Below are 25,595 nucleotides of genomic sequence, written 5' to 3' on the forward strand. Positions count from 1 at the left end.
AAGAAATCTGATGCATGAATGTAAGATCATAAGACTCGAACGCACAAAACTTGCTCTCATTTCCAACAGCCACTGTTGCACCAATTTATTTCGGAGACGCAGTTACATTGACCGACACACGATGGCAGTCACATCACATGTTCCACACAGACAGTCAATGAGGACACGTGAGCGAGACTTGAATAATCCTCCTTCAGTTTGACCCCTCGTTCATTAACGCTCCCCCTGGAGTCCCATCTTGGCTGGCAGGTGGTGCCAGTCCATTATCTAAATGCCATGCTGTTTCATCAAAGGTAGTCTGGATTGTCCCAGTTCACTGAGTAAAAACAAATACCCTTAGATGGGCCCATTGATGGATATTAGGACAAACATAAGCACTGCAGATCGGTGGTCCATCAAAGCATATGTGACATTCACTTGGCATGCAGCTGCTTAGAATAACATTTGATAATTATACACCGCTTAGGCCATTCATTTGATAACTCAAATGTAAAAAATAATAATTAAAAAACACAGCAGAACTCCAAGTCAGGAACGGCAACGGGGGCCATGAAAGGACAGGGTTAACAATACGTTTTTTTTTGTGCAATTAAATGCATAAAATGTCTTCAATCAAGACCAGATGAAAAGTAGATTCAGGTAGCTGATTTACGGAATCTAATAAACAGCTAATAAATGCAATCACACAGATACAATTACAGCCGAAATGTCCACGCATGGCAAGAAATGTGCATCGTTTCACAGATCTTATGTCAACACATTGTCAGGACGACAAAGCAAACCGACCCAGATTTTGTGTTCTGACCCAAAGACGTCCTTGACAGGTAGTTTGTCCTTCAAAGGCTTCGTTTGATTGCTAATTTAACCCCTAATGGGGCGTGCAGTTGTGCATGAGGCCTGCCAGAGGCGATTCACCCTCCATACTGGCACTGTTCTGGCGGTTAGGCCTCTAAACCAGTAGAGGGCGCCGGAGAGAGAGAGAGCAAAAAAGTCTGTCAATGTGCATCAGCGCTTGTAGGAGACTGTACAAACATTCAACAGAGACACGTACAAAGACAAAACACAGACAGGGACATTCACACGAACATTCGCGTTGAGGTGACTGTCGTTTGGTTCTTCTCGAAGTGACAGACGGCAGTTCTTGAGTGAACGTTTAAATCCATAGACAGTTCCTTTCATTGCTTTAAGAGTTCCTTCACGCACCATCCCTTGTGCTTTTCCTGTGCATCATGTTTTTGTCGGGCTGGAAGAGACTGTAAACTTTCATACGTAACAAATCACAAAAGATAAATACATAGGTACACATAGACATTTACAGTCAGCTGGATGTGTTGTGCTTTGACAGTGTGCAAAATTACGGCACCACCAACTGTAACAAACACCAGGATGCTATTACACGTTTAACATGTAATAAACAATAACACTATAATATGGCATGAGCTCCTGTGGCATAGTCACAACACAGTACGATTTCACATAAGTGACGTGTAGACCAGAAAAAGGGGTCGATTGTTTGTGCGTCACAATCTGGGCTTGTGATCACACTTGCTTCTTTCTCATCACAAAAGAATGTGACACTTAGCTGTACAATAGATTATGATGCTTTTTCTCACGCATTAATATTGAATGTCGTCGTCATCATCATCATTCTCAGACTGAGCATTATTGCATTTCTTTATCATTATTACTCCATTATGTTTGTATTACTTTTCAGAGGATGAACGTGTGTGTGCTTGTCTGTGTGTTAGTCACTGCTAGGGGCTCCTTGCTGTGTCAGTGTGTGCCAGTACTCCACTTTCTTTCCTTTGTGTTTTAGACACTCAAACCAGTGTTTCAGTCTCTCTCCTTTTGCGTTAATCCCCAATTCAACGCCACCTGAGAAAGAGAGAACAATAGGATACCAAATGAAAAATAGCAGGGCTGCATGATTATGACCAAAAAATAAAAATAAAATCATAATGAATAATTACACTACTGTTTAAAAGTTTGGGGTTAGTAAGATTTTTTAAAATGTTTTTGAAAGAAATCTCTTATGCTCACCAAGGCTGGATTTATTTGATTAAAAACACAGTAAAAAAGCATAACATTATTTAATATTATAATGTAACCGCTTTATTCCAATATGCGGAGTTTCTTATTTCTTATAAAAAGAAAACATTTCTTATTATTATCAATGCTGAAATCAGCTTTTTTAAATCAATTTTTGTGAAAACAATTTCTTTCCAGGATTCTTTGATGAATAGAAAGTTCAAAAGAACTGAAATTATTTCTAATTATTAGAATAAATATGATGCATCCTTGCTGAATAAAATTAAAAAAAAAAGAAAATCTTACTGACCCCAAACTTTTGAACAATAGTGTATTTTCCTTGATATTTTAATTGCATTTTTTGTGTGTTAGGCAACTGCATGCTATATTTGTCTAATATATTCTGTTTTATACTGTTCGTATTTTACCCTGGGTAGTAATTAGATGCTTATTTACATATTTATGAGGTTAATAACAGAGAGTGATGAGCATGCAACCTCTTTCAATACCTGCTTGTCTATGTTCGCACATAAATCTGTTTTAAATCTTGTGTTTACAATGACAGTTTTAACTTTCCCAATGGACAATGTAACTAAAACAGCATATGAATATTTAATTGATGAGGTAAGTATTATGGTTGTATGTTTGCCCACCGTACCATCCTAGGACATGCTTTTTAAAATTACAAGAGTATATTATAATACATGCATACATATTGCTTATATATGTATATATATGTATATTTGACTGGGGCTTCTGCTGTCGAGTTGTTCTAGACACTTCAGCATGTCTCTCCTTAGTCTAACACCTGAGCTTGCTCTGAATAATGAAAGTGCGTGCGAGTGTTTGGTGGACACAAGCTGTGTTTCATTTCATCAGGCCCCTCACGTACTGAGATTCTGTCCCGCTTCGATCACTCCTACACAAACACACACACCTCACATCAATACCACATGCTCATGGCCACGAGCAAGCCATGACAAATGAACCCTACGCATGACATCCCTGCCATAGGGAATGAAAGAAAAAGAAAGGAAATAGACAGGGAGCGGGTGAAAGAAAGCGAGTTGGAAAGATCCAAGAAAATGTTAAATAAATACTAAGCTTCATTGCACTTGTCAATCGGAGACCTGCATCTTCGGTGTGCCTTCACGCCTGGATATCTCTCACAAGCCTCCGTTCATTCACATCCCTTCATATCTTTACACTTCTGTTGATCCCCCCATCCGTTCCTCAGCCATCCACTCTAAATCAGTAACACTGACATCAATTACTCTCACTGTCCCGATCGTTACAGAGCGCTCATGTCATTCAACCATAAATAAACATGTCGCAGCACAAAGCTCAACAGCTTTTCTGTTCTAGACTCTTCCTCTGTTTCTTTTCATTAAGGGACAGTTCAGCCAAAATCATTTACTCACCCGCATGTCTTTCGAAACCTGTATGATCTTTTTTTCTTCTGTGGAGCACAAAAGCGGTTATTTATAGCAGAATGTCCAGGCTGCTCTTTCATTAAAAGTGAACAGAGACCACAGCTGTCGAGCGACACTTTCAGTGATTAACAACTTAAATTTCAGTCTGTTCCTCACACAAAGTTATCGTATGGCTCGCATTGGACTACTTTTATGGTCCTTTGTGATGCTTTTTTGGTTTTTATTTTTTCGGAGCTTGACAGCCCTGGACCCCCTTCCACTTGGCTAAACTGCTCCTTTGGTGCTCCAAGGAAGGAAAAAGGTTTGGAATGACATGAGAATAAGCAAATGATGAGATTTTTAGGTGAACTATCCTTTATATAAAACTCTTTTCTTATTCTGCACAGGAAATGAGACATGCAAGTTGAAACATTTGCTTCTACAGGAACAAAGTATCAAAACAGCACCATCTTAAGGAAATAAATTAAGCTCTATCTGCAGCATCTGTGGCATGCTGACAATACCAGAGACAATCATTTGAGTCGTTGCTCGGTTTGCAACTTATATACACTGTATATAACAGACATATTCTATAACTCTATTTTTTGTACTTGTACTTAATTTTGCTGCAAAGTTGTGTGTATACAGTGTAAATACAGAATGTATAATTAAGTACAGGAAAGACATAACTAAACAACTGTTTCTGGTATAAGTCAAGGTTTTAACAATTATCATCAAGCGGCTTTAATTTTGAAACTGTGTGTAATTCATGTTTGGTGAAATGCTTCATACCAAAGACTTTTTTGTTTACTCACCTATGAAGTCATTGCTCATGCCCAGGTCATAGTCCCATACTGAGATCTCCAGGGTTTTCTTGGCCAGCTGATCATGTGGGACTTCATAGGCAAACTCCTGGGTTGAAGAGGACAACACATGAGTTTTGGTGGAGGGATAAAACAACATTTATATTTACAATGAGTGGTCACAAGTTGTGGTCACACTCGGCTTTGAGCATGCAAAATTATGAACAACAGGATAGGCTATCACAGTCTAGGGCTTCTGTTTTTAAATAAACCATAACTTATAAGTAACAAAAAATAATACAATAAAATTTGTCATATATACCACCTACAACACTTTCCCACAAATTGCAAATCAAGTTTTTATTCTTCATTTTGAGTCAAGATCAATCTGTGACTATAGAAATTCACAGATCAAAGTTCGTCAAACTTGAATTTGGCATGCAGCCAAGAATGAAACTTCTTCACTTGTGCCTGCGTTTCCACTCGCCCACATTCACATGAATATGAACGGATTTGAACAGAGCTGAAAGTCTAAAGGGCTGCATGACTGTGACAATACCCTAATTGTTATGTATTTCTCCCTGGTATTTTATTGTGATTATTACTTTAGATTAAAAAGATAATCAAGATTGCTTGATTGACTCCCTCTTAAGGCCTACAGACTCATTTAAATGCCTTTGGTTTTCCATTCCATTTGTCTGTGACTGGTTACAGAGCTTAACCACTGCAAAAAAAACTGTGTAAAAGACATTTTTAGTGCAAGTAGACTTAAACAGAAAGCATTTTTCATTTTTTAATTAATTGCGAGAACCATAATCTCAGTTAATTGTGGAGCTTCATGTGACTACACCTTTAATAAGAATAGCTGACCTCGTTAAACTCCGGGTTTAGAGTCTTCTTCTTCACTGAGGTCTTGTATTTGGACTTTTTCCCCATGTCAGGCTGCAAAATACTGATAAAGAGAAAGAGAAAGAGAAATAGCCAGAAATGAATCATTGCTCTGCAGTGAGAATTTTATAACTTCTAAAACATCAAAGCAAATCATTAGCCCGGTTTGTCTCAAGCTCACAAAACATCCACGGCACAATCAAGGCAGAAAAAAAAAAAGCACAGACAAGGGTGTAAGAGCTCATTTTAGAGCATGACGAATTCTAGAGAGAGAATAGAGAGAGAGACCTTGTATAGTGAGGTGGTGATGGTGTTGTTCTGGGTGATTCATTCAATCTATTACAGACTGAGAGATGATAATCTCTAATTGAGGATGGATGGAATGAATGGATTGAGAGTATGTTGGAGGACAGATGATGCATCCTCAAGGTCTGTGGCTCATGGAGTCATCAGTGGATTACCAATCAGGACTCATCATTTATTATTCATGAGCGATATCAACCTACACAACACGTTACAAGGAGAGAGATGGAGAGATATATGTATGATGTGAAAAAAACGCATGGGGATATGATGCAAGAGACATATTGCCATCTACATGGACCCATGACGAGCTGTGAAACCTGCTTCCTGTACCCGAAGCAGTTACACAGCACACAGTTAAATACATATTAATAACACTTAGAGGCTGAACAACATTAAATTCACTATGAATGAATCATGCCGGCGTATATTTGCACATGACATCTGTGTTGTTAGAGGCTGATTAAGTAAGGAATTAAACTAATCAAGTAACTGCAATTCAGACACATAAATTAGCTCTCATGACTAGACTTTACGTCTGGATATATGCTGTTTTTGGTGTTTTTCTCCGTCATTTGATGAATATCTGCTGCTATGATCAACAGAAACTTATCAGAGCATATAATACAAATACAAAAATCTCTCAGATAAAATGAATTTAAATAATGCAATGTTAACTGGCAAATAGCACTGCATTTTGTGAATAATATACATAAAAATATATTATTATATAAAATATAGAATAATAATAATAATAATAATGTTATATATAATAAATTACAGCAAATCGGCTGTTTTAATATATTACCAAATTTTATGAGTGACCCATTTGTTGAATTTTGAACTGTGTATTAGTGACTATTTTTGCCATAGAAAGATAAACACTGTAGTAAAAGTAGTAAGTGCTTTTAGATATTGAGTCATTCAATTGACTGAATCATTCAAAAACACCAACTCATTCATAAACAAAATGAGTTAAATGAAAAAGTTCTATTTATAGATAAATTCCCCCTAACATGTTTAATATGCAATCTTTGATCATGCTCTAAATTTGAAATATATGCAGCCAAAGAAAAGTTATGGGAAACAGAAATGAGTTCACTCCAAGTCCCTACAGCGCCTTTTTGAGATGTTGCATATGCTCAGTCACAACAACATTAACAAATCAGTCTCTGAGACAACTTGTTATTCCACAGACATATCAGAGATTCATATAAAACAAGAAATCATTCATGAAAGATTGTACTACACAACTGCATTGAACACACAATGGTCCTGTGGCTACTGTGTCTTAAATTAGTTTCTTATCAGCTTATTTATTAAACCTGGTGTATAAAAGCAATAACACACTTGCAACCACACTGTCAGTTTCCATTAAATGTCAACTGGAAAATATTGACAGATTATCCTTTAACAGCACAGCGTGTGTTTGTTGCAAAAAATGATCACCACTGGATAATAACCACTGGACTAATGACACACTATTGAAACTAATAATAGATGCTTGAGTGGTGATTCAATATAAAATTAGCCAATCTTTAGATATTGACTGATTAGCTGGTACATGTCAGGATATTAATCAGAATATTAATGATGTTTTATTTCTGTGTGACAAGCTTTATGTCACTGACAGGATGATTTTGCATTTCTAATGACTTTTTAATGTGATCCTATTAATTTTTTATTGACAAGTCCTGTAATAAGTGTTGGATATTAATTGGTTGTCATTTAAATTTACAACATTTTTGGATGTGTTCCCCTACCCCAGGCCCAATGAATAGACAGGCTTGGGACATGGGACATCCCAGCTGTTTCCTTCATGTCTTCATGGAAAGTTATGACAAAGAGTTACAATGCAGATAAACTTGATTTAAATGGCAAAACTGACTGATGCTAAGCATGCTAATATTAGATGCTATTACATTAAGCATGAGGCACATAATGTCCTTCTCAAGAAGAGCTGCAGGAAATTTCATTCTTGATACCACAGGGCTCACACTTCAGATCTAATCCCAAGGAGACAACTGTCGTCATCTGGGTAATTAAAAGAATAACTGTCGTCCTGGAATAGCCTGTCTACAATGGCAACCGTCAGTCCTGAATGAAAGAAGAAATTTGGCATGGACAGAATGTTTACACCTACAATGACACAGTCTTGAGTATTGGAAATCATTGTGTAGCGAGGGCAAATTCAGATGAATAAGAATGACATTTTCAATATGTTAACTCCCACTCTATTGGGCCCTGTTCTTACCGAGCAAGTTCAGAAGAGGCATGGTAAAACAAGAAAAAAAAAATCATTTTACATAATATTTACATATATTAAAGCTGAAGTGTGTCATTTGTAATTAGCGCAAGCAGCATAAAATTAGTGTGTAATTATCATTCCTGTAGCTCAAACAGTAGCGAAGCTGAAGGTCATGGGTTTGATTCCAAGGGCGAATGCATGAACTTACAAGAAGTACTTCTGCCAATGTAAAAGTAATTTCTGTGCCACTAGCGGCATCAAATAAAAATGTGTATAAGAATACTGAATACTCCTTCCATCTTCCATTAATGAGTTAAACTGACAGTCCTGTCACTAACTCACGCCACTGCCAGAGCCAATGTTGCTGTGTTAGGAAGCTCAAATCACCGAAACAGAGAAATGTTCTGAAAGCACCACAGAGTTTCAATGTTGACATGTTTCCTGGAAATCAACCTGCTGTAGTTGACTCTGCACCGAGATAGGAGAAAGTATTTTAACATCAAGAAAATTACACACTTCAGCTTTAATATGCACCTGCATCCATGTATCCGTGAATTAGTCACTAATTACATTTTGACTTAATCGTTTCTGCAATTAGTGAAAAACGCACATTCAAGAAGTCGGTGCATGATGCCAAGCGTCTGAATAAACATTCGAACGCTAGCCTAAATGTCTCGCCGTTGCAACAAGTTCAGATGAAAGCGGAACTATTGAAATTGTGTCCCGTGTAATGACATTAATTAGAGCATGTGCAATAATATCTGCATTCCCTTGTCTGTTCTAATTATGTGGTGATGCCGAGGGCCAGATGAAAATAGAGCTGAACTCTACGGGGTCTCATTCATAATCATTACATACACACACACAATCTGAAAACTGGAGGCATATCTAAATCTCATCAGCCTCTCTAAATACACATTAGAAATATCATTAGTTTTAAATGCCTAGTTGCCACAGATACACTCAAGCGAGAAAGTACTTGAAAGCACAAAACTAAACTTTCCAGACACAACATTGTTGTGACAGATATGATATGAATACAGAAAAATGCGTACGTTTGTCAAAGATGGCTTTTCTTCTCTGCTGTTGTTCATGTCTTCGCTCCTCAGGAAGTTTACTTTCTGTCAGCGGCTCAGCGCAACTGTGCCAGGCGTACTTGAGTCATGAATATGAATTATTTTGTGATGTTCACCCTAACTGATTTGCTAAAAACAAACATTTAATGCTAGCCTCAGCTGGATTATCGGTTGTGTGTGTTTGATCACTATAAAAGCAACCAATTGACAGCGGCTTCTGCCACATTAGATCAGAATTGACCCGATTTTACTTTCTTAATACACATTCCTGTTCTTATTATTTTTTGGTGCATGTTATTCGAAAGAAAAAGAGCATCTTTAAATGCTTCTGAAAACATCTACCCATTTTGGCTAAACTAATGACCTCCAATAACCTGTCATGAATAGATCATGATCTAAAGTCCTAAACAGTGTTATTTCAGTATCACTAAGATACTATTATAGTTTTTATTTTTATATTTTCCATTTTGTTGTGTTTTGTCTTTTTTTAATGTATATACTGTATAGTGTTTAGTCATTTTTATTTCAGATTTAGTTCTATTTATTTTAGTACATCAAGTTAAACTGAATGAAAATTAGAAATGTCACCTTGGAAACTACTTGAAATTATTTGTTTATATATATATATATATATATATTGTTTTCCATTAGCGTTTACTTCGAATAACAGTTTTTTATGGTTTCAATTTTATTTTCCGTTTTAGTTTTAGTTAACTATATAGTACTAAATGATGAAAGTGTTTTTTTCTCATTGAATATCCTGTTTAGCTAGGAAATGCGTGGTGTCCCATCAACTTTTAATCATTAATTTAGCCTTTTTATCTTTGTAGCCCAAGAAAATAAACCTCTTTAAAGCGTAACAATTATCAGATAATCTGAATTTCGAAATTTGCTAAAGTGTTTGCCTCAGCACGCACATAATCTCTGCTGGAGATAATTAACTAATCACTGATTGCTCTAAAAATAACTTTATTGAACGGAAAGGCTATGTCTACAAATTATTTGCTTGGTTAATTACATTCGAGATGTTTCGAACACAGCTGATGTGTCGATTCCTTTCCTGAATTTCTCTGAAAATGCCTGTAGCCTTGCCTTAGCACATTGATTAAATGGATTTCCTTCTAGCAACCTGGATATGGTGATTACATTCACATACAGGAGAGAAGAGATAGAGAGTTGTGAGTAAGCTTCCCTGCCTAAGCTTCTTCGGTTAAAACCAGACACTGTGTGTTGCCCGAGAAAAACATCTAAAAAAAAAACACCATGTGAACGTCACTAGCTGCCCCTGTCTAAATCTAGAGATTTAGTTTCTCTTTCCCCCTATGGAAGGACTATAATATTGATTGGCCCCCAGTTTCCCTCAACAGTTAATCCTTCTTGTGTCCAGTTTCATGTTCCCTCTATTACAGACTAAGCCAGTCCAGGACTCAACAATAACGATGGTCTGCTGACCCGGGGCCAATGTGAGAGAGTTAGTAGCTGACCGAGTCCGACACAGATGGAATTTTGACAAAATTGAGAGAAATACTTGAGAAGCATCTGTTAGAATGGGTTAAAATTCTATTATTTATTATTATTATTATTATTTCTAGATATTATTTCAAACTGAAATATTATTTTAAATATTTTTTTTGGAATGATAATTTTAATAAAGAAAAATAGCCACAAATATAAATAAAAAATAAAAATCAGCCACATAAAAATAGAAACAAAATCATATAAACATAAAAAAATACATAAACATAAATAACGGGGAAAGATCTGAAAAGTAAAAAAAAAAAATAATGAATAGAGGAAAAAAAGAGAAAACCATGACTTATGGCTGTCATGGATCATCAGGATTTTTTATTTATTTATTTTTTAAAGGATTTTTTGCTACTATTTAGCCCTTACTATTTTATTATTTAAATGTAAAATATTTTCATTAGCTAATTGGTGACACGGAAAACACTTGGTTTTAACATTATTGGTGTATTCCAATTATGTCGCTTCATTTTATTTTTTAGAATCCATTAAATTATTACAATTAAAGCCTTTATTGCTATTAAAAAGACAAGAGTGACTGATGCAGAAAATCCAGTCTAATAAAATGAGTTTGCTGCTTCAATAAATTCCAGCTAAATCCAGCCATAACTGGAATCAACCTCAGTGGACAAAAAGCCAAATAACATCTGGTCCAGCGCTCACAATGCACAAACAATCCCAGCATCAAAACAAGCCATGCTGTCATACGTGTCACGAGAGATGGAGTCAAAATTTCCACCTTATCCTAAACTATATTGACAAGTCTAGTCCTAAACAAGCGCTAAAGCAGCTGTCACACACACATGCACACGCACACTCCCAGCAGTCTATCTCGCTGTATAAAAGCAGTCCACTCTCTAACAATAGATTTCCACTGCTCCAGTGAGCCCATCAGTGCCTGTAACTGGCACGATAAACAAGGAAATCCTATCTCCTCTGAGCAGATAGCAGAAAAAACTCCTCTGCATCACACAACACATCAAAATACATTCACGATAAGAATGAACAGGACCCCATCGACAGGAAGAGAGTGGTCCAAGATTTATGCAAGCTTTATCAGACTTGAGCGGAAAGAGAGAGCGAGGAATGGATAGTGTCGAGAAGAAGAGGTATGGCAAATGATAAAAGAGCATGTGATGGGAAACCGAAGCTGAGAGAGAAAGGTTAAAAAAAAAGCAATGACCGAGATTTTTCTGACTTTCCGCTTGCCTCTTGACTCTCTACATCCATCTCTATGCCCCATTAATTCTCTATGCCTCCAAATAAAATCTCCTCATGTCTTATTGTGTGGGTGTACTTTGAATTACTCTTTGCAAGAACCCACAGGGGGATAAATTATGATCAACCGGAGGTACAGAGAGAAATAAATCACCCTGAAATGAAATCCATGATGCTAACTAGGAGGAGGGCGATGCCAATGAATTGAGTCATATCGCGGTAACATGTACTTACATTCGCCTGACGCTGTGCTATGCAATGATTCAAGGGAGGACAAACAAAATTATGCTTGTTAAAACTTGCTTTTTTTGATCATAATAAATGTGAAAATTAAATAAAAGCTGTGAAAATGATAATCATGCCCACCGTTGACTCACTACAGGAGCCCTGGGGATTGCACTCGTCTGCTAATTTGCTTTAACTCTATTTGAACAACATCGGTGCTTTGAGGTACTGATTACAACATTAGATCCACTCGTGTGTGGGGTTGTAGGCTCCAGTCAACACACAAAACCCACGGGTCTCATCTCAAACCACTAAAAAACAACAAAACAAACCAAAAACAGTCTGCTTGATGACTATCTGATGCATATTGCGAACAAAGCTGGAAAGCACTTTTTTGGATCTTGTTTATTCTGACTGCCTGGCTTTTTATGCTTTTGCAATGCCAAAAACTCTGACTTGGCATGAATAGGCATTTGGACTAAAAGCTTCCGCTTTATTTTTGGCTTGGAGGACACCGGACATGTGATCCCACCTGCCTCTTTATCAATTCCTGTAACTTCACCATCATCCACTCTGAAAAAAACACAGCAAAAGACTCACATTTTGACAAAAGGGTCCGAGTAGCCATTTGAATCCATGGCGGCCAAGTGGGCACAGCGAATAATTCCCACAATCAGAGAACTTTTCTCTGTGAGGTACTGCAGAGAGACCAGGATACGGCCACGCTAGAGAAACAGAGAAGGACAGGCTTGGTTCCATTGATCAATATTCAGACCATCAATAATACATTAAACAATATATGTCAGTAGGGTACAACCAGACTAAACATCCCCTTAGGAACAACATGACTGTTTTTGTAGTTCTCAATAAAATTATAATTTTTTATTTTATACAGATGGAATAACAAAATTTGCATTAAAAATAGATATGGCAGCATATTTTCGAGTAACATTTAAGTATATGTTTAAACTCCTTCAGTAAAATACCAATTTTCTGTTCATTTAACATATTTTTCCATTTATTAACCTCTTAACTCAAACTACATTTAGTAAATGAGTAGCATACATATTGCAGTTACAATATTAGTACAGGCAAAATTTATAAGAATGTTTTCTCAAAATACACTAACCAACAAAATTTGGGATCAGACAGATTTTAAAATAACAAATAAAATGTGTTATTTTATTTAGCAAGTATGCATTAAATTGAGCAAAAGTGACATGAAGGCATTTATAATGTGTACCATTCTATTTCAAAGAAATGTTTTTTATTTTTCCATTTTTTCCACAAAAATGTTAAGCAACACAACTGTTTCCAGTTTTGATAATAATAAGAAATGCTTCTTGAGCATCAAATCAGCATACTACAATAAATGATTTCTGAAGGGAAAATGGTTTGAGTGATGGCTGCTGAAAAAAAACTGTAAAAATAATTGTAATAATATTTAACAATATTACTGTTCTTATTGTAAATTTGATAAAATAAATACAACCTGTATTGAGCATTAGAGATTTTGAAAGGTGTGAGTATATACATAAAACTCCTTGAGCAAAGGATTTAATATATTTCAGAATTTCATAACCTGTTAGCTAAAATTAAAGAAATACTTTTAGTTAGAGAACACCATATACAATATAGTACAGGCAAAAATTATAAGTCTTGTCTCAAAACGTTCACGATAATTTTAGAGATTCCCATTAGTGACATCCCAAAAAGGTTTTAAACTTATTTTAAATATAATTACTTTATAATCAGCTACCGAATATGATAACCTTAAGGACCAGGCCAGTTTATCAGTCCAAAGTGGAAAACAAGTGTTCAGGAAAGTGCTTTGGTTGCTAATTGGTGTTTTGAGATAATAAAAACCAGGTCCTTTTATCCTGGGGGCTTTGTCCTCGTTGTGCCCTCAACGTGAGTATTCTATAATCAGGGCAGTTTCAGTGTAACTAGGGAGTTTGCAGAGGTCTCAAGTATGAGATGGAAAGTATCGGATCTTTACCTCCTCTTCTGCAACAGGAGCCCCAGCATCCACTGCCTGGCTGTTCCCCTCCCGGGTCTGTAAGACCATAGAAAGGTTATTAATAATACAGCAAATACCCAAACACTAAATTATGCATAGTACAAATTCCAATGGACATAACCTCACAACAGCCACAATGAATCACACACACACACACACCTGTGCAATTCTCTCGAGGCCCATGTAGTATTTCTTGCTCTCTCCCTCCTTGAGTTTCTTGAGGGCCACCCTGACTTCACCTATGAACTCATTCCGTCCTAAACGATCCATATCACACACACACAGCCTGCAAGAGAGAGAGAGAGAGATGGCACTCAAAATTCTTCAGCTCAACTCTCAAGACAGAACGTGTTAAGCGTGTTGCACGCACAGCCAAAGAGAGAATATGTCAAGAGAGGCTGAGGCTCTGAGCTGAGAAGTAGGTGGTACTGACTAGAGGCTGGTCGTAATATCGTTTTTGACCATTTAATTTGTGCTGATAAAAGGTTTTGGAACCATCAGATATCGGGAAATATTAATACTTATGTTAATATTTTCCTGTTCAACAGTACCTCTGTGAGCACCCGAATATTACTAAAATCAGATTGGTGACAAAATTAATTCAGATAAAATGACTTCTGTATTTAAATTTAGCCAATCTGCAAGACTAGATTGCTGTATAAAAATAGTCACACTATTAATTTTAAAACGTTTCATGCATCGCTATTCAGTGGCAGAGCTATTTAATCTACAGCGTCACAAAATAATACAAATGACACTGTATCTGAGTTGAGCGTTTGCAATCTAAATGAATCATAATGATTTAAGACATGGTTATGGCAAATAAACACCAACAAGAATTTAAAAAAAGTTAACATCTTTTGTAATGTCTTTTTGGACGCACATGTAAAAACAGTGCAGACAGTGCAGCCTGATTCATGAATGAATAGTTCATGAGAGTCTCCTTGATTCATTTGAACTGACACTTCTGAGCCAGTTCTTTTAATAAATGAATCAACTTCAATGAGTCAAAACTCTCCACAACTGAAGAGTAATTTTTTGAATCATTCAAAAGAACAAAAGCCTATTTGATTAATTTATTCATCAGATACTGGGAAAAATGAACACTTGTGTTAGTTTTTTGCACAGTTTACATCACCCTGTTCAACAGCACCTTTATGCAAGACTGAATATTACTAAAATCACTTAGAAATATCAGTGACAAAATTAATTCAGGTTAAAATGACTTCTGAAATTAAACTGAGCCAATCTGAAAATCTAGATTACTGTATAAAAAGTGTCACATTATTAATTTTGAAGCATTTCATGCATGTATTTTCATATAATGAAAATAATAAATCTTGTTGTCTTGTCTTGCACATGTAAAAACAAATAAACAAATAAACAGTGCAGCCACTGAAGTCTGATTCGTGAACAAATAATTCATAAGAGTCTATTTGATTCATTACAGTTGACAAGTGAATTGACACTTTTGAGCCAGTTCTACTTTAATGAGTAAAAAGACTCTACAACTGCAAAGTAATTTTTTGAATCATTCAAACGAATCATTCATCTGAATGCTTACTGAATTAACATCTGACTCACTGAGCCGCATCATAAATTTCATTCATGTCTGACTTGAAATGAACCTCTTTCACAGTGATTGTGTCCTTAATCCTCTATGGATGACATTATGAAATATGATGAGAGACTTAAATCAGCATAATTACCGACTGGTTGCTCAACTGCATAAAGGTAAAGTAACACACTGCAAGTTAAAGTTCAGTTTTTTTTTATAATGATATTTAAATTTTAATATATTATAAATGAATACAAATTAAAATATGCTATTATAAATATGCCATATTATTTTTTCAGCAATATATAAATTTTAAAAACTATGGGGTAATTTGTCCCCCCGCCCCCAACTTAGTTATTGGAACCTGCAAAACCTTTTATCGGCCAATCTCTAGTATTGACTCTGAGAAAGAGGGAGATTAAGGGAACAAAACAACAACAGCAACCAGAATGAGAAAAGAGGAATTTAAGCAAAGTGCACAATGTAAAAAAAGACAGATGGTTTTTACGTCAGCGACAGCGATGTAACAGAAAAAGAAAACTGAGTAAAGAATATATGAGGCAGAACAACCAGGATGAGGAGACAAATACCAAAATGGAGGAGAGAAAGAGCTGAAGTGTTAATGTGGGTGTCAAAGAGCGAGAGCGCGAGAGGCTGCACTTAAGCAGATGACACTGACATCATGATCTTATTGGCTTCTCACTTCCTTCTAGGGCTCGATTAGTCATTCCTTCCAGCCAGGTGTGTACACATGCTCACATAAACATATGCACACACACTCGTGTGGAGGTGGATAGCAGGTGCTCTCTACTTCCTGTAACCTGTCCTGGAGACCGTTCTTCCTGAAGCTGCTATTTATTACTCGTGGGGTTGAGCTTTCCTTGTTAATGTCAGTCACAGTGATTATGTTGAGAGTTTGCATGCATATAGAAGTCACCAGCATGCAGGACATCCGAAAGACAGGTACTATTCAGTGTTTATTCAGTACTGAACTGTGAGTCAGATGAGTCATGGGCAGACCCACGCAGAACCTGTGCCTGCAGTATTTCACAAAAAGCTCCACAGGTTTCTGCAGAATTTGACTGCTCGATATTTTGAGTTTTTCACATGTTTATTAAGTGGTTCATATTCTAATTCGATTAATGATTTCAGCTACCAATAAGAATGCAGTATACTCTACTTCATTTAACACAACTTACAATATCTGAAACTGCTCCAAACAATGATAGAACAATGAACAGATGGATGGATGGGTGGATAGATGCATGGATGGATGGATAGCTAGAATGATGGATAGATTGACCAATAAAATGATGGATGAATGGATAGATTGACCGATAGAAAGATGGATGGATGGACGGACGGACAGATTGACCAACAGAATGATGGATGGATGGATGAATGGTTGGATAGCCAGAATGATAAAATGATGGATAGATTGACCAATAGAATGATGGATGGATGGATGGATAGCTAGAATGATGGATGGATGGACGGACGGACAGATTGACCAACAGAATGATGGATGGATGGATGAATGGTTGGATAGCCAGAATGATAAAATGATGGATAGATTGACCAATAGAATGATGGATGGATGGATAGCTAAAATGACAGAATAATGAATAGATTGACTGATAGAACAACGGATGGATGGATGGACAGACAGACAGATAGCTAGAAAGATGGATGGATGGACGGACAGACAGATTGACCAACAGAATGATGGATGGATGGATGAATGGTTGGATAGCCAGAATGATAAAATGATGGATAGATTGACCAATAGAATGATGGATGGATGGATAGCTAAAATGACAGAATAATGAATAGATTGACTGATAGAACAATGGATGGATGGATGGACAGACAGACAGATAGCTAGAATGATGGATGGATTGACCGAAAGAATGATGGATGGAGAGCTAGAATGGCAGAATGATAAATAGATTGAGTGATAGAATAACGGATGGATGGATGGACAGATGGACAGATAGCTAGAATGATAGATTGACCGATGGAATGATGGACGGATGGATAGCTAGAATGGTATAGATAGATTGATCGATAGAATGATGGATGGACGGATGGATGGTTGGACCAATAGAACGATGGATGGATAGAATTATGAATAGCTAGAATGATAGAATGATGAATAGAATAATGGATGGATGGACGAATGGATAAATATAGAATCAGAAAATGTATCTAAATTTTTTTTCACTATGATAAATCTAATTCATCCAACCCAAATTGCCGAAAATGTTAAAAAGTTGTCAGAAATCCCTCTCCACAACTGTATATTAAACATCAAACTTCTGATTGGCGGTAATCGCTGCATCATACATTTTCACTCTAGTGAGGGTAGAAAAATGACGCTGTGAAGCATCACGTCTGGTTAGGGCACAGAGTCAGGGTGTTTTTAAAATGTGGCACAAATTTGTCAGCTCGGCTCCTAAAAGATCACTCAACTCAAATGCCTACTAATAAACAATGAACACACATATTGTACGCTTCAGTGACATCCACTACGATGGCGACTCCAGTAATAGCATAGGCTGCTTTCCTATAATGGCACAATAGCACTATTGATAATGCAGCCATTCTTCAGAAAATGTTCCCTGCCAATAGCCTGCCAGCAGCACTCATTGTTCTCATGTGGGAAATGACATTCACATGACAAAAGACAAGCTGACGATAGAAAAGTAGTTTATTGACAAAGGGCCACATGGGAGGAAACATAGTAAAAACTACTATTTGCTCTGGATAACACCTTCAAAATCTTGCATAAAATATGAATTCCTCTCGCCTCACCCTTCACTGAACAACTGCAGCCGGATTTGAGATGGGCCAGCTGTCACAGCCCAGACACAGTCACTGTGACAAGGTGCTGACGCTGCCCGTGGTGACACTCCATCTACGCCCTGGGCTCCGACAACCTGCTCTTCGGTATGATGGTCACAGAGCGTAACAGAGCAGAAAGAATCATCGAATCAAACTCATCCTATGGGATTCCAAAGCGGCGAGAATCCATGTTCACCACAATAAACAGACAAGGCACGTGTCACTTTTGGCACAATGTATGCATCTAATTGTTTTTTTATTATCTAAAAGTTCACAATTTCTACAAATATCTCAGCATATTGCAGAAGCAAAAATCTCTGGATTGAAGCACTGAGGTAAATCGGGGTTGAGTTAAAAAAACCCTTTCAGCATGAAGCCTGAATTTTTCACGGTCTCAACCAAAAAGTGGAACAAGTAAAGCAAGCGGCTTCGCTCTCTCTTTATCTCTGCCTCTCTCTCATCCCGCGAGAGCTCCTGCTAGGTTTGTTTCCCAGCTGTGGATCACAAGGGTTTCTATTACATTTCTAGAGAAATTGCCCCTATCTCGTTCTGTCCTCTGAGTTTTATTGCTCAGATTGTAGCGTACCTCTACACAGAAGGTTAGACCCAAGTGTGGGTGTTACCTTAAGGCTATTCTGTGTTATTGCACCATAGAGACTACATGCTGTCGAAGACACACACACATACACACACACATACACAATGTGCTCCGAGTGACACTGTGCTTCTGCAGAGTTTACTTGACCTCAAAGTAATGAAATTCCCACATGCACACACACAAATGTAGTTCACACATGATATCATTGTCATTAATAAGTCGGACGGAGACACTCTTGGGATCTGACAGAGAACCATATGTTCAAAGGTGAATTGGAAGTGCAAGTAGTGCCAAAAATACTTGAAGCTGGTGAGGATCATGGGAAACATGTAGTACAGTACCTGGGTAGTACAGTACCTGAGGGTTTTGGTGGTCATGTCAGCAGCCGTGATGCCGTGATAGATGAGTGTTTCGTTCCACACTGGATTCAGCGTGTTCTTTAAAGTCTTGGTGCGCAATTTATTTGCCTGAAAAAGAGAGGAAGAGTGTATTGAGACTGATAATGAATTTAATTTATACACACACTGGGTCAAGACAAAGCTGCTTGTGCACAATTTCTGCTGGCTTTACAACAGCTGTGCAGGCACATAAATTTGTTCTTACCAGTTTAATGTTGATGAACCCAGATTATTGTAAATGAGGGAGCGCATGCTTCAGTTAGTCATTAGCATAAGACACGCCCAAACCATCTCCATATAAGGGCTTCCACAAAACCCTTCCAATCCATTTATCACTCTCTGAAAACGCTCTTTAAAAATCACTTTCACCTGAGCACATACAGCAATATTTTCTGTGTTTTCTTGCAAAATCTCAAACTGAGCTGTATTGGACATTATTTTTATTACTCTGAAAGTAACAACAAGTAAGATTTATTGCGGGGTAGCTAGTACATTTTTTATTATTAAATTTAATATCTATATACTGGTTTAGGCAGTAGGGTTACTATATATATATATTAAGATAAAATAAAAATATTTAAACATCTTCTAAAGATGCATTTACTTGAGACTGGGAAGCAAAGTCTTATTATATACAAAATCGTGCAGGATAAGACTTATTTTCAGAAAATATAGCTTACAATTAAGCTTTTCTTACCCCATTTTAAATATTTAACCTTAAATCAAGAAAAATATAAGAAACATAAACTTAATTCAACATACATTCTCTGAAAACAAGAATTAATCTGATTTGAATGATGCTTAGACATTTCTACTGGAACGCAAGACAAAAATACTGGTGAAAACGATGACTTTTCTTCAGTGCAGGTGAGGTTGAAACACTTTCTCAAACATTATTCTATTAAAATGGAACTTTAATTTATCACCAAATACCCAGTGGAATGTTTCCACGACTTTCACGCAATGTCATCATAGAACAGCACCATGATCTTATTACTGGGACAGTCCCCCTGGAGCAACATGGGGTTAAGCGTCTCGCTCAAGGGCATGATGGTGATGGTCAAGCAACCTTGCGGTCAATAGCCTGAGTCTTAACCACTACACTACATCACCCCAGTACATCCTAAATGAAGAAACTGAGCTCTAAACTCACCACTAAACTAGAAGCTCAATCATCCCCAAAATAAACCTTCTTTAACATTTCACCACCTAAGAGCATTTTGGGAAATAATTAACACCCCCAAGCTCCATCTGTGCAGAAATTATCACTGTAGCACATCTGAGCAGCATCTGATTCTAACAGATTCTATAAATTCAGAACCTATTTACAGCAGTTGTTTGCACATTGTAGTGGTTAAGGCTCTGGGCAAGGAACTGGAAGGCTGCTTCAGTTCCTACAAAGTGCAACCCATGAGTCATCACCACTGTGCCCTAGAACAAAGCACTTAATCCCAGGTTGCACAAGAAGTTCTATGGTGATCTTGTATGAACATCACAGAAATATGTATAAATACTGATTTGCACATAACTGCAGCTTAAATATCAAGGGCCAGAATTACTAAACAGGGCAAATTAGCGTGAGAGCGCAATTCCAAAATTCCATTTCTGCAGGTGATTTACTGACAATGTGCAAATTGAAGAACACAGACGCAACATCTCATTTACATATCGACCAACGCAATATACCAAGCACAGCGCAAATTAGTGTAGTTGCAAATAAGCAGAGCCGATGCTCATCAGGTGCGGGTGATCTGCTTAGTTACGACACAGGCACAAAATAGTTTAAGACATGCTTTTTTTGGATGTTAAAATGGCGCAGTTAAAAAGTACCAGTTATTTGACGAGCGCAAACATTAGTAAATCATGTTGTGTGATTCATTTTAATACCCTCCTCCCATAAATTTTGCGTCTGAAAGGGAAACTCCTACAAATGCATATTCAATAAGGTCAGGGGCAAAAATATTTGTGTCCATGCCTTTTCAGTGCTAATTCTTCACTGTGCATCTTTAGTAAATCCTGACAGTACTATTTTAACATCAAAAGACTATTAAGCTGTCGTAAGCTGTTAGTAAATCTGGCCCTATATGTTCTGATTGACTGTGATATTGCACCGCATTTTTGTCTTCAATGTTGGCAGACATTTTTTTTCCTTGTCTTAAAAAATAATGCAAAAAAAACCCACTGTCATGCTGGGGAAAAAAATATTTACAGCTGCCAAATGTTCTCAGTGCACCCATCACTGACAGGTTAATTTAATTTCAGTCATGACAACTCCTGGGATAAACTGTAAAATCTTTATTAGCGTAAATAGAATGTGCATAGGTTTGGTCTTGGCGGACTAGATTGCTACACTGCTGTAGCTACACAGTGTGAATGAACCAAAATCAAACAATCCCAGGACAAATCACGGGACACATTATCTGTTATTTTCCAGAATCTCTGTGTGAAAGTGGATTTGCTTTCCACAATGCTCGGATCATAAAATTAAAAGGAAATATGCTGCTGCTGCTAGAGAGAGGAAGATCCTCAGTAGCAGATCTAGATAGGTGGTGCTGGGGAGGTGGTGGGTTAAGATGAGGGCATTCCTTAAATACGTCCTGGTTATATCCACCTTTTTCTTGCCGTAAAAATGGGCGTGGCCATTTGCAAATTTTATGGGTCTGGCTTCCGATATCATTGCGTCCAGCTATTTTTAGCTGTACAAAACAGTTTGTTTTGCTGCTTGATATTGCAAATTGGTATGTCTTACCATATTATTTTAATGTATTATCTTAATTATGAACACTGGTTTGTAGTGAAACAGTTTTACCATTTGCTGCACGTTGTTATTCTTCTCGTTATTTACCTATAGTCTCACCCATAGGCTTACTTCCGCGTTGAAGAAAAAGGTGTATAGGTAAATGTTAATGAGTATGTGAATCCGATTGGCTGGGAACATTGAACTGAATGCAAGTAGAGTTTTCATGGCTGAACTATTCATTTTGCTCCATGTGTTTACCCCCTAAAAAATCTGAAATTATATTTACATACGAAAAGGACAAAGAGAAACTTAGGACACAAGGAAAGAAGAAGAGATAAAAGTATAAACAAACTACATAAATAGTTTGAGGCAGTGGTGTCATGCACTTTTGAAGTCCTTGCTCACTTTGTGGCCAAGGTGAGATAAGATGGAGAAAAAAAACACTTTTTAGCTACTTAGCTTGTTATGTAAAAGTAAGACTCAGGTGCAACTCAGCTGGACTCTCCAAATTTAGATAAGTAAAAGTGCCAGTGTTTCAAAACCTATTTTGCCTGTAATAAATTACAACAAATAATTTTTGAGAAATTGGATTTCAGATCTACTTGGATCAAAAATCTGAGGGGACACATGCTCCTACTTTGAATGGGCATGATGCATCTGGGTAGAGATGACAGTGGGAGAGATGAAGAGAGAGTCAGTCAGGGAGGACAGGAGAGGAAACATCATTTATCTCTTCTCCCTCAGGTGAAAGGCAGACATCTGCTCACCTACTTTGCAGAGGAGAGAGAGAGGACGAGAGGCTTTCCCCAGCTCACCTCCTCTCTGTCACACACACACACACACACACACACACACACACAATCATCATTACCCCTTCTGTTTCTTACCCTAAAATCTGCTCACTCCCAATACTCACATACATACACTTGTTTACCTAGCTACCTAATAAAGGACTAAATGTGTTGTTTTTGTGTTTAAACTAATTATAAGACTAACCCAAACTTTTTAATAAACAAATAACATTTTATATTTTTCAAAAGCGATAGATAGGTCGGACAGACGGATGGATGGATGGATGGACAGACAGACAGAAAGATAGCTTGACAGGCAGACTGAGAGACAGACAGACAGACAGATAGACAGATAGACAGATAGATAGATAGATAGATAGATAGATAGATAGATAGATAGATAGATAGATAGATAGATAGATAGATAGATAGATAGATAGATAGATAGATAGATAGATAGATAGATAGATGATAGACAAGACTGACAGACGGAGAGATAGACTGTCTGTCTGTACAGATAGACAGACAGAAGAAAAGAACGATCTATAGATAGAATGACAGAATGATGCATAATATATAGAACAACAGACTGACAGACAAACGGACAAACGGATAGATGGACAGAGAGACGAATAAATAGAAATTTAAAAAGATAGATAAATAGAAGGACAGACAGACAAATAGATAATTTAAAGACATTTTTAATATAATATTATTATTATTACTACCAAATTATCTTTTAGTACTTATTGTATTTATATTATATATTTGTTTATTATTTAGTCATTTGTTTTTAGCTTTCTCCACAAAGGTGATTTCATGTTTTACTATCCTTGTGGGCAGAAGCACCATGCCCATGAAGACAATTTTAAAAGCAACTTCCAAAAATGGTGTGCAGTTATTTTAAGTAAATAAGGTGTATGTCTAAATTTGGCCAATTCAACTGACCAATTCTATCATCATTTATGCAACACCATTTTGCTTCAAACATGCATGGCTTTTCCCCTGTAGAATAAAATGTCAAAACTGCTCTTTTCTTTATAACGAAAATGCATGATGATCACTGGCTGTCAAGTTCAGTTAAAATTTAGCATTTGTATATTGAAAAAACAGCAACAACAACATATTAGGTCGGGACTTGAACCCGGGTCCCCTTTCACGCTGCACAAAAATTGTAACACTGAACTCATCTCACACAAAACACTACAGAGCAAGTTGAAAAGTGTTTTTTTCCCCCTGTAGTCGTGTCATGCCCTGCCTAGGGCACAGAGTGAGCCAGAACCACCGCTGGTACCCCCTGAAAAATGGTGCCGCTGCTTGTGGGGACATTTGCTCTCCTCAATGTAGGCTAAATCTGACCACCCACACACACACACAGCTCACCATCACACCATTTCTTCCCTAAAATTCTGCTCCTGCCCCAGACTCTCGCACTTCAAATACCCTGACATGCACACTAAACTCCCCAAACTGGGCAATTACCCTGCAACAGCTCGTTTAACAAATTAGTGTTAAATCAAAGAAACGCTCTGGCTGTGAAGACCCAAACACAATCTCCCAAACCGCAGCCTCTCTTGCGCTCGCTCGCCTGACAGAGTGAGTCCACGTCATTCATTGCCTGAAGAACATGTTGCTTCTCTGCATATTTCATTTCATCTCTCTCTCTCTCGCACTGTTCTACTCTCCGCACTGCTGCATTTGAAGCTGGAACCAGCCAAGCTTGGCTATCCTCTCTCTCGCCCCCTGAGGATGCTCGGCAAATGAATAAACACACTTTAATTCCAACAGACATTAGAAAAAATACATGTAACAATCCATTAAAACAGCACCAACTGAGCAAATAGCTACTGGGACTTGAGATGAATCATTCAAACCACTATTCATTTAATTGACTTTACCGTGGCAGTACCATGGTACAGTGATGGCGTCAGATGGTAAGACTGAGTGTTTAACATACAGTATTCATTTACCATGGTATTTACAATTCAATAAAAAGTAACAAACATTACATATTTCTTGGCCATATAATGATAGTACCATGATGATTATCTGATAGCATCACATTCAAAAATGTACCTTGGTACTACCATTTGTTTTGGAAAATATACAATAGTAGTACTACAAATGTATTCCTGGGAATATATACATATAATACACATATACATGTACACTACAGTTTAAACGTTTGGGACGGTAAGATTTTTAATGATTTGGAATGAAGTCTTTTGCTCACAAAAGATGCATTTATTTGATTAGAAATACAGTAAAAACAGTAATATTGTGAAATATTATTACAATTTAAAATAACTGTTTTCTATTTTAAAATGTAATTTATTCCTGTGATGCAAAGCTGAATTTTCAGCATCATTACGCCAGTGTTCTTGAGTGTCACATAGGGCTGCACAATTAATCGAATTTCTAATCGCGATTATGATTATGGATGCCACGATTACATAATCGTTCAAAGCCGCGATTACAAGAATAAATAATTAAAACTTGCATTATTCTGTGTGCATAGACAGATTATAGGTGTTTGCAGCGCGGGGTTTAACAAATTCAAACACACGGGATAAAATACATTTTGTCTAACTGATAGTCGTTGTCACTCTGTTGTGCATGATAGATATGTTAAACGCCAAACGTGTCAAAAGCGGAACAAAATATCAGTACTCGTTTGAACTGTGCACCACACGGACCTTTTATCCGCTTGCCTCAAAAGAAAACAGAGCTAAGCGCGAGCTTAGAGCGTATGCGTTTATTACAGTAACCAGTCGCGATCACGCGCTAAATAAACAACGCTGTGATATCCAGTAAGAAGCAGTCGAGTTCAGTGCAAGAGTTCTCCATTATTATATTAGTAATATACTAAATATGTTCAAGGAGTAATGGAATATAATTATATTATTTTGTTAATTATTCTA

General features: G+C 37.1%; 1 protein-coding gene across 1 annotated transcript in view; it reads right to left on the minus strand.

The window, feature by feature from the left end:
- Window positions 1-54: 54 nt before the first annotated feature.
- The window catches only part of doc2d (double C2-like domains, delta), a 35,124-nt gene continuing 9,583 nt past the window's right edge, over window positions 55-25,595 (minus strand). The window contains exons 5-11 of the mRNA XM_058785284.1: window positions 19,103-19,212; window positions 13,905-14,031; window positions 13,725-13,781; window positions 12,326-12,450; window positions 5,114-5,195; window positions 4,256-4,352; window positions 55-1,875 (exon numbers count right to left, since the gene is read on the minus strand). Of these exons, the coding sequence (XP_058641267.1) occupies window positions 1,745-1,875; window positions 4,256-4,352; window positions 5,114-5,195; window positions 12,326-12,450; window positions 13,725-13,781; window positions 13,905-14,031; window positions 19,103-19,212 (729 nt within the window). The 3' untranslated portion in view covers window positions 55-1,744. The remainder of the gene's footprint in view (window positions 1,876-4,255; window positions 4,353-5,113; window positions 5,196-12,325; window positions 12,451-13,724; window positions 13,782-13,904; window positions 14,032-19,102; window positions 19,213-25,595) is intronic.

This window comes from Onychostoma macrolepis, chromosome 08, assembly GCF_012432095.1.
Source record: "Onychostoma macrolepis isolate SWU-2019 chromosome 08, ASM1243209v1, whole genome shotgun sequence".
In the NCBI taxonomy this organism is placed as follows: Eukaryota; Metazoa; Chordata; class Actinopteri; order Cypriniformes; family Cyprinidae; genus Onychostoma; species Onychostoma macrolepis.